Below are 17,156 nucleotides of genomic sequence, written 5' to 3'. Positions count from 1 at the left end.
ATAAAGGTTGGGGTTTTGTTCCCCTTTATTTAAAGAAATGTTCTAAAAATCTAAATGTTGAGTGGTCTGAGCTTCATCAGTGCCTAAAGGCACATGTTATTAGCGAAACCAGAAGGATTTTAATACACCTAATTAGTTTCTTATCATTAATGGACTGATTTTCCTACTTTTTCTATAAAAAAATCCAACTCTTTAAGTCACTTCCATTTTTATTTATAACTACTTTTTCTTTCCCCTCCTAATAGCCATGGTCAGCAATGTAGGCCTAGGAGGGGCGCAGCTGTCAAGAGTTCACTTCCAATTCTTCTTAGGTTAAAATAAACTAAACTTCATGGTTTGATTTTAATATAAACCTAAAGAGTTTAGAGGTTTAAATGTTACTTGAGTTCAAAGCAATTTCATTGCATGACCTCTTTTTAAAAGCCTTTGTTCAGCCATGGAGGGATTTTCAAAATGAGAATCATAGTATCATGGAATGATTTGGGTTGGAAGTGACCTTAAAGCCCTTCCAGTTCCACCCCCTGCCAGGGGCAGAGACACCTCCCACTGGATCAGGTTGCTCAAAGCCCCATCCAACCTGACCTTGAACCCCTCCAGGGATGGGGCAGCCACCACTGCTCTGGGCAACCTGGGCCAGGGCCTCCCCACCCTAACAGCAAAACATTTCTTCCTAAGCGCTCATCTCAACCTCCCCTCTTTCAGCTGAAAACTATCGCCCCTCATCCCATCCCTGCACTCCCTGATCAAGAGGCCCTCCCCAGCTTTCAGTACTGGAAGCTGCTCTAAGTTCTACCTGGTGCCTTCTCTTCTCCAGGTTGAACAACCCCAACTCTCTCAGCCTGTCCTCATATGCGAGGTGCTCCAGCCCTCGGATCATCTCTGTGGCCTCCTCTGGACTCATTCCAACAGATCCATGTCCTTCCTGTGCTGAGGACTCCAGAACTGAACACAAGTCACCAAGTGAGCTCTCACCTGAGAGAGCAATACTTATGGCCCAGATCAAAACACTGAACTACAGTCTGGGATCCTTTAGTAGATTTACTGGGTGTGCACTCGTGATCCAATCCCTCCAAAAACAGTAGAATGGTCAGCCTTTTTGGGGAAGTTTGCCTTTGTACTTGAGCTCAATGTGATGGGAAGGTTTTTTTGAAGGCACACATGACAGTTAAGTCTTGTCCACACACCGAAGCTCTACTAATTTACTTACAATGATTTGGTGGCAGATGTAGAAACTCATTTGTGTGACGATACTCAGTATCGCTGTAGCGAGTTCATTATGGGAAGAACAATCTATAGCACTATAAAGCTGCTTTATACTGGGCTAAATGTGACCATATGAGAGACAATAGCAATATCATTATATTGATTTTTTTAAATCATACTCCTAAGTGATATTTATACTGGTCAGAGGCATGTACAGATTAGCCCAACCTTAAGTCTCCTTGAGATACCAAAGAAATGACATGCTTAAATCTTCTTTTCAGCTTCGAAAACCTGAGATCTTTTGTGCCTTGGTAATGCTGGGATTGCTTGGTTGTGCCTGTGGGAAACTGTTGCCTCATTCTCGCCGCCAGCTTGGCTTTTGCATGTGGATGGAAGAGCACAGCATCGGAGAGGTGGTGGCCATCTCCCATTCCTGTTCCAGTAAGCTTTGCTGTTAGGAAAGTTTTCCCAATAATCAACACCCACCCCTTTGGTTACACCTTAAGCCCATTCCCCTTTAATCTGACCGGCATGGGCAGAGAGCAGATTGCTCACCTCTTCTCCAGTGACACTTTGGGGAGATGATTAGCAAGACCCCAAAACTCTTCTAGGTGCTTCTGATTTGGGAGCACTGAGCTCTAGCATTGAGGCACCCCAAGAAGCCAAAGCTGGCTGACCATCTTTGATTTTCTCATGTCATCTCTTGCATGAATATTGCGGGGCTGAAGGGAGGCAGATAAGGGCTGTAGGGGGTCTGTGTGATCCCTCATCTCTTTCTCCTGTAAGGTGTTTGCAGAAGGCAATTATGTAATATGTTTACCCACATGTGACACGGGACATTGACAAAAAAAAGCACTTAAAATGGGACACATTGGAACAACAATCGTGGGATGGGGTGAAGGCATTAATGGAGGTAGTGATGGTGTCACTGAGCAATTCCAGGATAGACAGTTGAACACAGCCTAGTTCAGGTGCCACTAGCCCATCACCAGCCCATCACCAGCATTCCACCAGCCAGGGCATGGAAACCTGAGCTCAGATAACGCCTTGGGATGACAATGGTGGGAGAAAGTCCTGGGTTCTCACAGCACTAAAGAATTTATTTTAATAACCTTGGGAAATGGGCCTTGCATGCAAAATCATGTGGGTTTGTGTCTTCAGAGGACAGGAAGGTCCCAGGGCTCGGCATCCTTGGGAATGGAGGGAGGCCTGTAGGGATGTGTAGGAGCAGGCTCAGGGCAGAGTGTGGCTCAACACCAGCAGACCTTGCTGCCATGGAGCTGAGCAGCCAGCAGGACATTTTCCTAACCTGCCAAGCAAGACAAGGTGGAATGATTCCCTCTTGAGCCAGATTGTAATTTCATATACAATTCTCTCTGGACTCCTTGAAATCTCTGCTCTCCGGGGATTTTATTAAGATCTTGGGCAGTGAGCTTGGTCCCCCAGGCTTCTGCCTAACCAGACTGTCAGCAGATCCCCCACTTAGTTTGTTTTACCCCATCAGGCCCTTTTTAAAGTTAAACTCGGGAGAGGGAGCACCATCCTGTTGTGTTTATACAACACCAAGCGATAATAGGGTGTGCCTATGGTCCAGGAAAGCTGAAGATAAAGAGCCGGCAGATAAATGAGCCTATGGTAATACAAGAGCCTCCTTCACTAATAGATTTCTGCTGCTGAGACATTTCTACAAGCCAAAAAAGGTGATAAACATCAAAGCAAAGAATTTAAAGCTCCTGGTTATTGCAAACAGGGGATTTGTTTTGCCTGGCAATTCTTACTTGCACAAGCAATACCTCTGTGCCTGCTTCCCCTTCACTTCTTCTTTAGGAAAGGACAAGAAAACTTCTTCTCATTGTCTCCCCTTTTTGGGTATGAGTTTTTTTCATTCTTTTCCAAACAACCCTTTCTCCGCTTTTTTAAGGCTGGCCCAACTTAAAATATTCATTATAGAATCATAGAATCGTTATGGTTGGAAAAGACCTCGAAGATCATCCTGTTCAACCATTACTATTAACTACCATCCACCAGTCCCTGTCAAGTTGTTTCCTACATACAAGTGGGGAGATGGTTGGTTCCCCATCCCCTTCAAGGGAAGTATGATGAGCATCCTATTAGTGTGGACCTTCCTCACCCACCACCCAAATCCCTTCAGATGCCCCACCGCTGGGAAAAATGCTCTGCTGTCAGCACAGCAAAAGGGGCACACACTGCTGGTAGTGGGGAACATGGGTTCAGAGACAGCTCATGTGAATGAGGCCTTTTGACTACTTGGTATTTTTCATCATAAAGTCAAAAGAATCATTTGTTTTCTTTCACTTTTGGCTACCAAAATTGTTTTGACTCAAAACAAAACAAACAATTATAGATTTTGCGTTCTATAAGGTGAAAAATAAGTCTGGTGGATGAAAAAAAGAACTTGACTTAGGTGGGACAAAAGAAACCAGGAATTGGATAAATGAAAAAAAAATCATGAAATGTTTCATGCAATAAAAAAGAACCCCTTGTGGTAAAGTTTTGAAAGCCAAATTAGATATTAAGCCTCATTTGCTGGTGGCTCATGGCTTGGATGAGTATATTCTTTGCTAGGTTAAAAACTCGTTGGGTGGCCAGGCTCAGAAAGCTGTGGTGAATGGAGTTAAATCCCATCGGTAGCCAGTCACAAGCCGTGTCCCCAGGGCTCAGTGTTGGGGCTGCCTCTGTTCAGTATCATTATTGATGATCCGAATGATGGGATCGAGGGCACCCTGAATCAGTTTGCAGAGGACATTAAGTTGGGCAGGAGTGTTGATCTGCTGGGGGGCAGGAAGGGTCTGCAGAGGGATCTGGACAGGCTGGATTGATGGTTGATGCCAATGGGATGGGGTTCAACAAGGCTGAGTGCTTGGTCCTGCATTTGAGTCACACCAACCCTGTGCAATGCTCCAGGCTTTGGGAAGAGTGCCTGGAAAGGTGCCCAGCAGAAAAGGACCTGGGGTTGCTGGTTGACAGTGGCTGAACATGAGCCAGCAGTGGACCAGGTGGCCAAGAAGGCCAAGAGCATCCTGGCTTGGATCAGCCATGGTGTGGCCAGTAGGAGCAGGGAAGGGATCAACTCCCCGGCCTCAACGCTGGTGAGGCTGCACCTTGAATCCTGGGTTCAGTTGCCCCTCAGTACAAGAAAGATGTTGAAGGTCTGGACCATGTCTGGAGAAGGGGAATGGAGCTGGGGAAGGGGCTGGAGCCTGGGGGCTCTGGGAGCAACTGAGGGACCTGGGGCTATTTAGCCTGGAGAAGAGGAGACTGAGGGGGTACCTCATTGCTCTGCACAGAAAGGAGATTGTGGTGAGGTGGGTGCTGGTATTTTCTCCCAAGTAATCAGTGATGGGATAAGAGGAAGTGGCCTTAAGTTGCACCACGGGAGGTTTAGATTGGATATTAGGAAAAAATGTCTTTACCGACAGAGGGGTGAAACTCTGGCAGAGGCTGCCCGGGGCACTGGTGGAATCTCCTTCCCTGGAGGTGTGCAAAAACCATGTGGTCATACCATTTTGGAACATGGTTTAGTAGTAACAGTTGTGTTGAACTGATGGTTGGACAGGATGATCTTGGAGGTCTTTGCCAACCGTAACGGTTCTATGATTCTATGACTTGCTTTATTGTCAGAAGTGATGAGGTCTGGTCTAAAATGGCATTTGCAAGCCAAAATCTGGCTGACCTTCCAATAAGGCTTTGAGTTCCCCCAAGCCCCACCCTTGTCACTTTTGGAGGTGGACATGTGGACATCTAAAAACCTTTAATCTGCATTATTTTACAGAGACAGAGCTAAACCTTGGGCCCATCAAGGGAAGCAGCCAACCTGCAGGCAGTGCCAATAGGACCAGGTTGCTGTTCACATTCTCCCATTCTCCTTTTCTGGACAACCACATCACCTCACCCCTAAGAGAAGAAAGGGGAAAAAAGCAATGTCAAAAAAAAAGAAAAAAAAAAGATAAATCAGAACAAATCATGTTGCAACACAACTATTATTTTTTTTCTGTATTTTTCCCCTCTCTACTGATATGTAAAAAAAATATATATTATATTATATTTTCCTTTTCTTAAATTATTTTTTCAGCCTCAGTCCCAGCCGAAGTCCTGCCCCGTCATCTGGTAGAACTTCATGTTGAAGGGCCGGTAGAAGTCCCGCAGTCTCTGTACCACCTCCTGGTCTATGTCGGGGTGGGTCCTGCCCTTCGTTTTCCCCAGGCAGTGGGGTTTGCTGCTGCCCTCCGCCTTCTTCAGGCATGGGAACCCCTTGGTTTTGTTGAAGTAGAAGTGTTTGTCGGTAATGATCCTCTTGAGGCCCAGAAAGTCCTGGACCCTGCCTAGCTCCCCCGCGGGGTCGCTGATCAGCCTCTCCCCGCTGACAAAGAGGATCTGCCCAATGGGAAAGTAAAGGAGCCAGTTCTCCAGGTGCTTGGCGTAGATGCCAATCTGGATGGCGCTCCACGAGGTGTCAATGAGGCCCGTAGTCCTGTTTTTGAAGGTCAAGCTCTCGAAGGTGGGGATATCTGGCTTCTTGGAGAGAGTTTGAGTGTAGTCCGAGATGGCTCTGGTCACGGGGTCCCGCACCACCACGATGAGCTTGGTGCCCTTGGACATGGAGGAGATGCGAGCTGGGGCTTCCTTGGTGACAAAGTAACTGGGAGTCTTCTCCATGGTGATCTGCCCCTCCAGGGTCCTGGGCATGAGGTCTCTGAGAGAGGGGGAGAGAAGGACAGGTTATTGCTTAATGTCCCTGGGTGGGAGGAGCTGAGCGCGGCGGTGCTGAGTAGGAAAGGATGTTTCAGGGCCTCACGCCTCCAGCCCAGCTTTCCTCACTCCCTGCACAGATTGTCAGGATGCCCCTACTGCTCTGATTCAGCAAAGCATCTAAAGACATTCCTGATTTCCCCATTCTTTTGGCTGACAGTTTTGCCCAGAATTAGACCTAAACCCATTTTGCCTGTTTGTAGCCTCTAAGGAGCTTCCTGAGGGGGTCCCACCTCCCTTCTTGCAATGGCACTGTAACAACAAAGCACATCTCTACAACCCCAATGTCCTATCCCTTTAAACTCCTCTCTGCCTGCACTGGGGTTTTCTGTGCGTTGGCTGAAATTCCCTGTAATTTCTCAAGTAACAAAACCCCCTTCCTGCAGAGCACAAGGGATATTCAAGGGCCAGAATGTAAAACTCTTATCTTTTGGTATTTTCGAGGTGGCAGCAAACTGATGTCACACAAAAATGTGCAATATCAGCCCCCTGACCTCAGCAATTTCCTTCTTCCACCCAAAGAAATCCTACACACAAGCTGCTTTGGGAAGCATTCCCAGCCGGGAGCAGGAAGGGGCCCGGAGCTTTGACCAGCATCCATCCTGCTCCATTGTCCCCTTGAGAGTTCAAAGCCCTCCTGGGCCAGGCATTGGATGTGATTTCCTGAAGGACCACAGGATTTGGGCACAGGATAGCCTGAGCTCTTCTGTGTTAAACAAAGCAAGCCAGGAAGGTGAAGGAGCCACATGAGCAGCTGTTTGTTTGCTCCTCATGAGTGCTCACATTCCCTCTCCTTGCTCCTCCTTGCCTGACACATCATATCCCAACCCCTCATGTTCACATCACTCCAGGCATCACCCCCGGACATGAGGAAGCCTCTGCAAAAGGCCAGTGTTTTGCACGATTATCATTTGGCTACACAAACCCATCCCTCTTTCCAGGCTCTCAGCAGTTTTCCTCTCCGCAGTTTGGTCTCCTTCCAATGGTCTGATCCTTCCTGGGGAGAATGGCATGTGGCTGCAGCACTGGTGAGGTTTACCACCATGCCACCAGCTGTTCTCATGGCAACTGCAGCCCTGAGTCCCAGGAGGCAGGGACCCACATCCCTCCTGACCCCTTGACCCCTCATCTTTGACCTTGTTGTGGTTGCGACACCCATGCCCAGTGATGAACTGCTCCCTGCACACTCTACTGTAAAAGTCTCACAGCAGCAACATCTGGTTTGCAAACCCACGCAATATGCCAGCAAAATTAAACTCATCTATCAAAAAAGCAACAATGAAAAGCCAATAAGAGCTAAAAATACCAATAACAACCAAACCCCAGGCTGAGTCGTTATATTACAAATGAGGCAGCAAAGACTGACCCTTCCTAAAGCAATTCTTCCTGTGTGCAACCACATTATATACAGGCTGAGGAAAGACATGGTCCTAGAGAAGACAATTCTCTGCTGGTCTTTGCTGAGGGTTTCTGTTTGGGAGAAACTCCAAGAATTTGGGACATTCAGGTTGGAGAAGAAATGAGCTGAGGGGTATGGGAGAGCTCTTACACATCCTGAAGTATGTGAAGACATAAAGGCAATTGCTGCTGACAGTTAAGGACGGCGTTTGCCAAGCAGACACATTCTATGGTGGAATTTGCCATCACCAGATGCTGCAAAGGTCAAAAGTATAAATCTTGTAGAGAAGTCATGGCTGCCCCATCCCTGCAGGTGTTCAAGGCCACGTTGGATGGGTCTTGGAGGAACCAGATCCAGGGTCCCTACCCATGGCAGGGGGTTGGAACTGGGTAGGCTTTAAGGTCCCTTACAACCCCAACCATTCCATGACTCTGTGAAACAGACTGGCCTGCTGCTTCACAGTGGATGAAATAATTCACTGGCGATGAAATGTGAAAGTCCCAGAGCTACTTCAGTCACACAGAGCCTCAACCTCGATTGTCCTCAAGTGGGAGGAAGTAAAAGGAGAAGCCCTACAAACCATCAGCTTTCATACACTTGTCTGTAGATACCTCATACCACCCATCATCTGGACGAAGGTGCTGGGCTGGGTGGCTCTCTGCCCTGGCCCCGTGAAACGGTTCATACAGCTTTTTTGCTCAGGGAAGTCTCATGCATCACCCTCCTCCCCTGTGTGCACCAAGATGTGGTGGTGTTGCCCTGTGTTGGAAACCCTGCAACAATTGAGTCATCTAGAAGCACCTGAACCCCTGAAAGATGAAGGAACCAGGTCATACCGCCCTCCCCTACCGCCTGTCCACTCTGTCCCTGACTGTCACTGCCCCTATAACACAGCCTTGTACAACCGCAAGCTGCTATGGAGCAAGAGTAGGAGCTGAACCGGCAGCAGTGGGGTGAGGGCAGCAGGAAGGCTGCACTGACTTCTTTTTGTGTTTTGGTAAGTGGTGAAATCTCGGCTGTGTCTTCCCAAGGAGGAGATTAACCTCTTTCATGGTGAGGCTGCGACAGAAAAGCTTTCTTCCACACTCAGGAATGAGCACACACCTCTGCTGCCAGGCTGGTGGGCAGGGACGTGCCAGGAGCCTCGGGGAATGCGCTACCACAGCTTTTGGGAGATTAATTAATTACAAAGGGCATCTTTCATAGATGTAAACAGTTGCCTGGAGGCCTGCCTCCACTAATGGCATCTGGGTTTTATTGCAAATGAGCCACTTGAAAAGATAAGAACCACAAAAATATTTTTGGCAAGAGCAGCTACCAGTCGGCCCTGCCAGAATAAATGGATTCTGTTATTTTAATTTTAGTTGAGCTTGGGGCTTTACTTAACTACTTAATAGGGGAGGAAGACTTTCCTCCAAGGGAGCATTTCGGCTGTGCATGCATATTCATATCTGGCCTTTTCCAGGTCCATAGTTTCTTCCCAGCAGTGGTGTCCAAGACGGCTGTTCTGGCCAAAGCCCCCAGAGGTGGCTCACGGGGCTGCTGCTCGTGGCCCCTTCTCCACCCCAATGGGCTTCACTGGACTTCAGTTTGGTAATGCAATGGTTTGGATTTGTCCTCTTTCAGTGCTGAGAGACTGTTGCAGGCTCAGCTCCTTGGAGGGCCTGGCTGGAGGGGGCGATGCCGGGCAAGGGCTGAGCACCAGGCGGTTATAGGTGCCGGCAATGCACCTGGTGCTGCTCTGGGATTTCCTGCTAGTCCCTGGTGTGCCAGTCCTTCACATCATCACATTATTAATGGGGTAACATAAGGTCTCCCAACACTCAGACACTCCTGATGCGGAAACTGATATTTCGTGTCATGTTTACTTCAGCTTTTACATCTCTTTATGGGATATACAATGATGCCTTTAAAAAATCTTTAGGATGCCCAGGGCAAGCAGAGCACTGGCTCAGCTCCAGGAAGCAGAGTCCATGGAGAAGCCACCTGATCTTGAGACTCTGTTCTTAGCAGGAGCAAAACTCTGGGGAAGAAAGCATCACTTTTATGCCAAGAAACTGGAATATCATATTGGGCTGTCTCCTTACGAGACTAAGCACCCAAGAGGTGAGTGTTTCTGGCAATTCAGTCAGAAGGAATGGATGCAAAGGCACACGTTGCAGGTGTTTGCCCCCAGCGCATGTTAGGTGTCCTCTCCACTCCATCAAGAGCTAGGAAATGGGAAAAACAAGCTGGTTTGTCTCGGCTGACCTGTGCTGCTGTCCCAATAACACTATGCTGCTACGCAGCAAGAGAAGCGGATGATTAGCGAGCAAACAAGCATTGGTTGTTCCAGAAATGAATTCTGGGAGGAGACAGCCTGCTCACGTAGGAGGAGCAGCCCTGTCGTGCCATTTCCCACAGAGGTGGGAGCCACTTTTAGTCACTGCATCCAGAAAACTTGAGGTCAGTTTGCTGTTTGTAGTCCATCTGATGCTTTCCTCCCAGCTGGACTAAGCCATGTCCTGCTCAGGACCCGCCGGGCTCCTTGGCAGCACGCAAGCCATTAAAAGCAGCTGTGAATGGACTCACAGCAAGGCTTTCCCACATAAATCCAGTGAGACCTCTCCCGAAGGGAGGCTGAAGCTGGCAGATAAGGGCAGCTCTTCACCAGGCCTCACACCATTGCAACCCAGAGCAATAAATTAAAACTGCTGTTATTACAGCTATCAGCCCAAGCTTTCTGACCTCTCGTAAACCTGCCTCAGTCATAAGCTAAAGGCAGAACTCATCTCTGGTTTCAGCCCCATGGGGTGAGGGCCTTCTCCCTGGTAGCCCTACTAGGACTGATACAGCAACTGCAATGTAACCCAGGAGGAAGGTACAGAGAACGGGTCTGGACCAGCACTGGGGTTTGCACCGATGCAGCTCCTTGATGCCAGAGCAGGGAACAGCCCAGCGTGAATGAGCAGCAAAGGAGAAAAATCAGTCCCGTGCTCACCAAATGCTGATGTGCTGGTCCCGGCACCAGCAATGTGAGGGCGGCTGAGATGTGAGTACATGCTCAGCCCATCCCCAGGACAGTCAGAGCTTCACTCGACGCGGGAGGGTTGAGCAGGGCAGGGCCGCAAGCACCTCAGCAAACACAGCAGAGGTATAGCCTGCAAGTGCAAACTCACCATCAACCAAGTCCTGAGGTGAAGAAAAACCTGCAGCCAGGGCATCTGCGTGGCAGTGCCAGCTCGAGGATGCTGCTTGTGTCCCTGGACACGCCTAGCACGATGCTCGACTGACTTAATGCGCTCCCCACCGTTTTGCACAGAGACAACAACAGAGGAGCTGCTGCTGCAGAGCCCCCTTTTCCAGTGCGCTGATGTTCACCTTTTTCTTTGGCCGCATTCTCACTGACTGGCCGCAGCCCCAAAAGGGCAGGCAGGCTGGGAATTTTCCACTGGATAAAGAACGGGAATGAAGCAGAAACGTGAAGCTGGAGTTCTGCACAACCACTTTACAAAGAGCTGGGCTTTCCCAAGGGTACAAACTGATGGAGGTGATTTTAGCTCTCAGGATATTTTGATTTCACAGCTATCGACTTGCAGCTGGGTTCTGAGGCACAGAAGATGCAGAAGGGCATTGCACCCTGACACCCTGCCCAGACAGCTTTGGGGAGGAGGGACACCTTGCTCCAGCCTCCAGGGGCCTTTTCCGTCTGAGCCACAAGTCTGAACTAGAGGTCCAAGCAGTGGGATACACACAAAGAAATAGTGGGGAAGGAAACCCCCAGGCAGACAAGAGAGGAGGCTCACCGGGATGTTTCCATGGCTTGAGGTGAGCTGCCACTGAATGGGATAACAAACACCTTAGAGGAGGCTTCAAAACGGAATGCTGGGGTTGTCCTATGCAAGGACAGGAGTTGGATGATTCTTGTGGGTCCCTTCCAACTCAGGACATGCCACAATTCTGTGATTCTTTGAAACCTGCCCTCCATGACTTTCTGCCCTGCTCGGCTTAAACCAGATGCACTTTGGTTTTGCTCTGGATTCAATGGCCAGGGTTCGACTAGGGTTCAGAGTGCTGCAGCCCACAGCAACGGTGGGAAAGGAAGTCTCTGTGGTTGCCAGTGTTGTTAGTAAGGAAGTACCATCAAAGAGGTCATCGCAGGAAAAACCTTATCAAAGATATGCTGCTCTTCCCAAAAGAGCCCAACAGCACTGAATCCCATGGAAGAGCCTTTCTGGGAAGTAAGGGCCAAATCTGCTCCCAGAAATGTCACACAGGGTCATGGGGAGGATCAGATGCTCTCCCACCAGCAGACATCCATCCTGAGCCTTCCCTTTGTGCCACAAAGTGTAGTTAAAAATGAAATCAGCTTGTTTGTATAGAATTATCTGGTCTCTACATGGGAAAGAGAGGAGACGAAGAAGAAAAAAACTGCACTCCCTTCATGTCTGGGAGCAAGCAGTGTTCAAAGACTGACAGGAACCCCTCTCCATCAACCACCCTAAAAACCAAGCAGCAGCTGAGATGGGTGCTGGTGCCCTCAGACCCTTCGCTCACATTTGACGGCATTTTCTGCCTTGCTGCCCTTTATATGTCAAGTGCTAGGGGACCGTAAGGGATGCCAGGGCAAGGCTAGGAGAGCAAAGAGGGAAAATTCAGTGTCCAAGGGGGCTTATTTCACCTCTCACTTCTATACAGAAGCGCTACCAGAATTTCCTTCTCCAGGATGGGGCACGAGTGTGACAGAACACAGCTGGCAGTCCCAGGGGAAACACTGAGCCTTCTCCAGCATGAAGCTATTGGACAAGGAGGATGGGGAAACTGCAGTACCACAAGCACTGAGCCTTGATGCTGCCTCATTCCCTGGCAGGGGTATGCATTGCTCCCTAGCCACCAGCAAGGTGTCTTCTCCCCTCACCTACTTTCTCTTCTTCTTCCAGATCATTTTAAGCAGTGACTCTGAAACAGAAATTTAGTTCCTACTAAACCCTGCTCGCACCAGTGGTTGCCTTTCCCCCACCCACGGGCCCACACTCCCTGAGGTACCATTACAGTGTGTGCAGGAGATGATTGAGAAGATGCTTTGGCACGAGTGATAACTCGATGTAACCAGTAGCGTTCATGCATATATAGACAAAGAAATGCTGCCTAAAGAGGTGAATAGGTCCCTCCTACGAGGCTGGTGTCTCACCTTAGGGGCTGTGCTGCCCTGGCAGCTCCAGCAAGGCTCTAAGTTTACTTCAATGAGCTGTAAGGGCATGACGGAGTTAGCTGAGCCTCCTGCTTTGCCTTCCTTTAGATGTCAGGTGAAAACAATAAATGGAAAGGTGCATTTCAGGAGAAGTAAAATTAGAAAAACAAACTGAAGAAAAGCTGTGAGATTGAAGAAGCTGGAAGGAGAGTGGCAAAAGACCAGAGAGGTCTGGAAGGAAAAAAGGAAATCACTCATTGTGTTGCTGGATGCAAAATCAAGTCGAATTGACAATATCAAAGGATACTCTTACCATTGGTTCTAAGGAAGATGGATTGGGCTGAGGCTGGAGCAAAATAAAAGGCAGGAATAGCCCTGAGAGAGGACAGCAAAGACTGTGGATGTCTTCCATCTCTACCCATCCTTCTCTGGGTAAAGACAACATTCAGGGAAATCTAGGTGTTACTGGGGAACCTACAACACAACTGTCATTTCCCAGAGGATGCCTGCACCCTTGCAAACCACCTGTGGTGGTGACAGGGGCCTTGAGTTCCCTTCTGGCTCTGCTCCTCTGTCCCCACTGCACCACTACAAACTGTGCAGGAGAAGGGCATCACCTCTGCTGGGGTAGCCCGTGGCTCTGGTCCCTCTGTCAGACAGACACCTGGCAGAACTGCTTCATTCCTACAAGTGGTAAATAGTCCCTGGGTTATCTGCTCCCTCTGAGACGTGCCTCCTGGCACCTCAGCACAATCCCTGTGACCAGCTCAGTGAGGTCTCTCCCAGGACACAGGTTTTTTTACTGTCCCAAATACTCTGGAGGGGTTTGAAACATTAAAACATACATGAAAACAGGGCCTCGTTGCATTGAGCTGTTCTGGGATGAAGGAGCAGTTCTCAAAGCACATGGGAGTTATTGTTACTTGAAGGCACATAGAAAATACCCCAAAAGCCAGACCTGCCTGCACGGGCACCCTCACCTGCGCCGGAGCGCAGGCTGCAGGGACGGACACCGCTGGGTGCTGCAGGCACCGCCCTGGCCGCAACCATCGCCGCAGCGGATGAAGGTCCCAAACTGTTGATGTGCCACCTTCCCGAATAAAATCCTTTCACAGAGGTAAGGCCTCTCCTTATCCCATCCGCTGAATCAGCCTGGTCTCTGCTTGCTGCTGGTGCACAGTCAGCAGCATCGGGAGCACCCAAGCTCATCCTTACAGCATTTATGTGAGCAAGTCTCAGTATTTATGTATCTCATTACATCTGCAGCCGGTAGCATCTGTTTCCACACTGTATCTGCCAAGCAGCATCTTATCAGAAGCGCTGCCTTCCCACCCCTCCCTCCTCTCCTTCCAGTAATGCTCCCTCTGAAATTCAGGAGACGACTGACAGCCCAAAATGGGATGCAGCCAGCACTCATGGCGTAAACTTCTGCCTAAGCTGCAGCCTGTGGAGCCACAGCAACCCCAGGACATCTGCCCTGTTCCCATCCAGACCCCCAGCAGCCACCAAGGACCCCGTCCTACTTGCAGGCAGGGTCTGTCCGGGGCAGGGTGAGACAGAGGCACAGGGCAGGTGGCCGTGGCCATCCTGGCATCCATGCCATGCCCATCGCATTGATGTCCTGGCAATGGCAGCTGCAAGCCCAGCCAAGGGGCTGCACTGAGCTCTTGGGGGTCCTCAGCAGACATCACACACACACAGTTTGCACCCCTACTCCATTCCAAGTGCCAGAGCAGCTCTGCTCCCTGCCACCAGAGGAATTAACCCCTTCAGCATTTCAGATAAGCCATTCCAGCAACCTCACTACCTCCGTAACAGGGACCTGGACACTAAGCTGTCAGTGCCGAACTCACAGGAGGAACAGCTGGTGTCGCCGCATCCACAGGGCAGAGCCAAGAAGCCTTCTACTCCTCGAGGAGCTGGGAAACCCATCAAAGGAATGCTGTGAAGAAAGTGGCGTGTTTCAAGCACCCGCTGCTGATAACTCTGCAGGTGGATCTCTCTTTCCGGATTTCTGGGCCGTGACCTTGCTCAGGAAGAGCAGGAACAATCGCTGGCGAAGGGCAGGGTGGGTGCCGCCCCAGGGTGCCCTGGCAGGAAGAGCAGTGTCCCCAAGATAAGGTGTTCATTCTGCCCTTGAGAGCATCCCTGTACAAGCAGGCATGCACGTAACTTTGCATCGGCTTCACTGGCCCTGGAGCAACAGGGCTGCAGGTGCAGTGGGGTGTTTGGAAGGGGCAGAAGAGCATTTGGATGCGAGGAGGAGCTGCACAAGGATCTTTGCTTGATAGCATCATCCGTTATCTTTGCTTTCAGTGTTTGGCTGCTGCCTCAGTGGCCCCTGCCCCAGAAGGTAGATTGCACTGATCAGAGCTAATTACACCACGCAGGCCCTCTGCCTAATTGCTCTGATTAATTATTAATGAGCACAGCTCCTACTCTGAGGGCAGCAGGTAAGCGGTGAGCCCTGCACTCAGGAAGGTGCCTGATGGCCTCCTGGCTCTTAGTGAAGGCTATGCTGGTAGTGAGAGATGATGCCGCTGGCCTGGCACCTCCTGACCAGTCCAGGAGAAGGAACTGTGCCGAAAGGCTCCCAAAAATCTGCTGTGCTGGGAAGCACATCTGGATATCTCCCAGAGACAGCCAGTGCCTAAGTGCTATCAACACGCAGAAACTCTGATGCCATTAGCTGTGTTAGCCATTGATTTTCTTTTCTGGAACAAAAAACTTACTGGAGCTGAGGCAATCACGGGTGACATCGCTGCCTCCTCTGCACTGACCAGCTGGGGTTTGGAAAAGGGGCATTTTCTAGTGGTTTTCTTTCCAATGGCTAAAAAGCCCAGTCATTGTGGTGCACTTCTGCACCAGCCTCGGAGGATGCTGGGTCCTGCTTGCTGGTGTTGCTGGTAGATCCCAGCCATCTGCCTACCAGAAGCAGAAGAGCTCTGGGGCTCTTGGCCATAGACTCCCTTCCCATGTTTCCATCCTTTGTACAGGAACGGAGATAGCACCAGGCACCATCTAAAGGGGCTTTCTCTATTGGGCTTGGGGATGCCATGCACCTCTGGCACCAAGAAGCCTCCCAGCAGTTCCTCTGGCCCAGCCGTGAGCCTGCTCTTTAACTCAGCCCTGGAGCTCCTCTTAAGGCACTCACAGCAACTTTAGTGAGGGTGCAGTTTTGGGGTATGCCATGCCCCAGGGAGCTGCCCTTCCTCAGCAGACCTGGACCCAGCACTCATCACCTCCAGAAGTGCCCATATGCATTTTTTTGGGTACTCGTGTGTTTTTACTTCACAGTGGTCTCTCCAACGCTCTATGCCTTTCCCAGTGACAGCTTCCCCCTGGCAGCGGCTGGGACTCTGAGCACAGATTTGCCAGCAGCACCAGCTCATTCGTAGCAAGGTGTAAATCAGACCCACAGTGACTTCATCGTATTTCCAATGTAGTTCCCAAATGAAAAGTAATTCCTCGTTTCCCAGATGGATTTGCTTGGGGAAATTCAGGCTGCTGGTGGGTCATTCTGTTGGCCTCTTAGTGCTGTTTTTTTACTGTAAATGTAGTGCCTCTTAATGAAAACAGACACTACTTCTGCTCTCTTCTACACGTGCCTCTATTATTCTACAACCTGCTGATTCCCCTCTATGCCACTTTATGCTAAAGCAGAGACCTTAGAGCAACTTCCAGTACTGAAAGGGGCTCCAGGAAAGCTGGGGAGGGGCTCTTGATCAGGGAGTGCAGGGATGGGACAAGGGGGGATGGTTTTCAGATGAAAGAGGGGAGATTGAGATGAGATCTTAGGAAATGCTTTCCTGTGAGGGTGGGGAGGCCCTGGCCCAGGTTGCCCAGAGCAGTGGTGGCTGCCCCATCCCTGGAGGTGTTCAAAGCCAGGTTAGATGGAGCTTAGAGCAACCTGATCCAGTGGGAGATGTCCCTGCCCATGGTATGGGGGTGGAACTGGAGCTTTAAGGTCCTTCTGACCCAAACCTTTCTATGATTCTATGATTTTCCCTCTAAGACAACTGGCATGATCCTTTTACAGCCTTGCACCCTGCCTTTCTCTCTTGCAAGTGCACAAAGTAGAAATCAAGAGTTTGCAGTCCCACTCCCACCATGCAGGTGAGTCAGTGCTGGAGATGGGTGGCAGAGGACAGTCAGGGCATGGCTGGAAATGAATCCTATGAACTCAGAGCTCACTCAAAGCAGCACGTTTGCTGAACAGTGCATGCCCACTAGCCCAGTGCACAACTGCGCAATTAGGAGGGAGCTCAAAGCATCTTCCTATCACACAGAAGGATGCAAAGAAGTCAGTCTTCATAGGGATCAGCCTGGTCTTCAGCCTAGACCTCACTCTCCTCAGTTCTGATATTACTGAATCATGGAATGGTTTAGGTTGGAAGAGACCCTTAAAGCCCATCCAATTACACCCCCCTGCCATGGGTAGGGACACCTCCCACTGGATCAAGTTGCTCAAAGCCCCATCCAGCCTGGCCTTGATCACCTCCAGGGATGGGGCAGCCACTGCTTCTCTGAGCAACCTGGGCCAGGGCCTCCCCACCCTCACAGGAAAAGTTTTATTCCTAAGATTTCATTTCAATCTCCCCTCTTTCAGCTGAA

The 17,156-nt window shown here is 49.9% G+C and overlaps 1 protein-coding gene across 1 annotated transcript in view; it reads right to left on the bottom strand.

Moving 5' to 3' along the window:
* Positions 1-1,083: 1,083 nt before the first annotated feature.
* The window catches only part of LOC104054811 (heparan sulfate glucosamine 3-O-sulfotransferase 3A1), a 40,517-nt gene continuing 24,444 nt past the window's right edge, over positions 1,084-17,156 (bottom strand). The window contains exon 2 of the mRNA XM_054083621.1: positions 1,084-5,917. Within this exon, the coding sequence (XP_053939596.1) occupies positions 5,299-5,917 (619 nt within the window). The 3' untranslated portion in view covers positions 1,084-5,298. The remainder of the gene's footprint in view (positions 5,918-17,156) is intronic.

This window comes from Cuculus canorus, chromosome 18, assembly GCF_017976375.1.
Source record: "Cuculus canorus isolate bCucCan1 chromosome 18, bCucCan1.pri, whole genome shotgun sequence".
NCBI lineage: Eukaryota > Metazoa > Chordata > Aves > Cuculiformes > Cuculidae > Cuculus > Cuculus canorus.
This window is presented reverse-complemented; position numbering and strand designations above follow the sequence as displayed.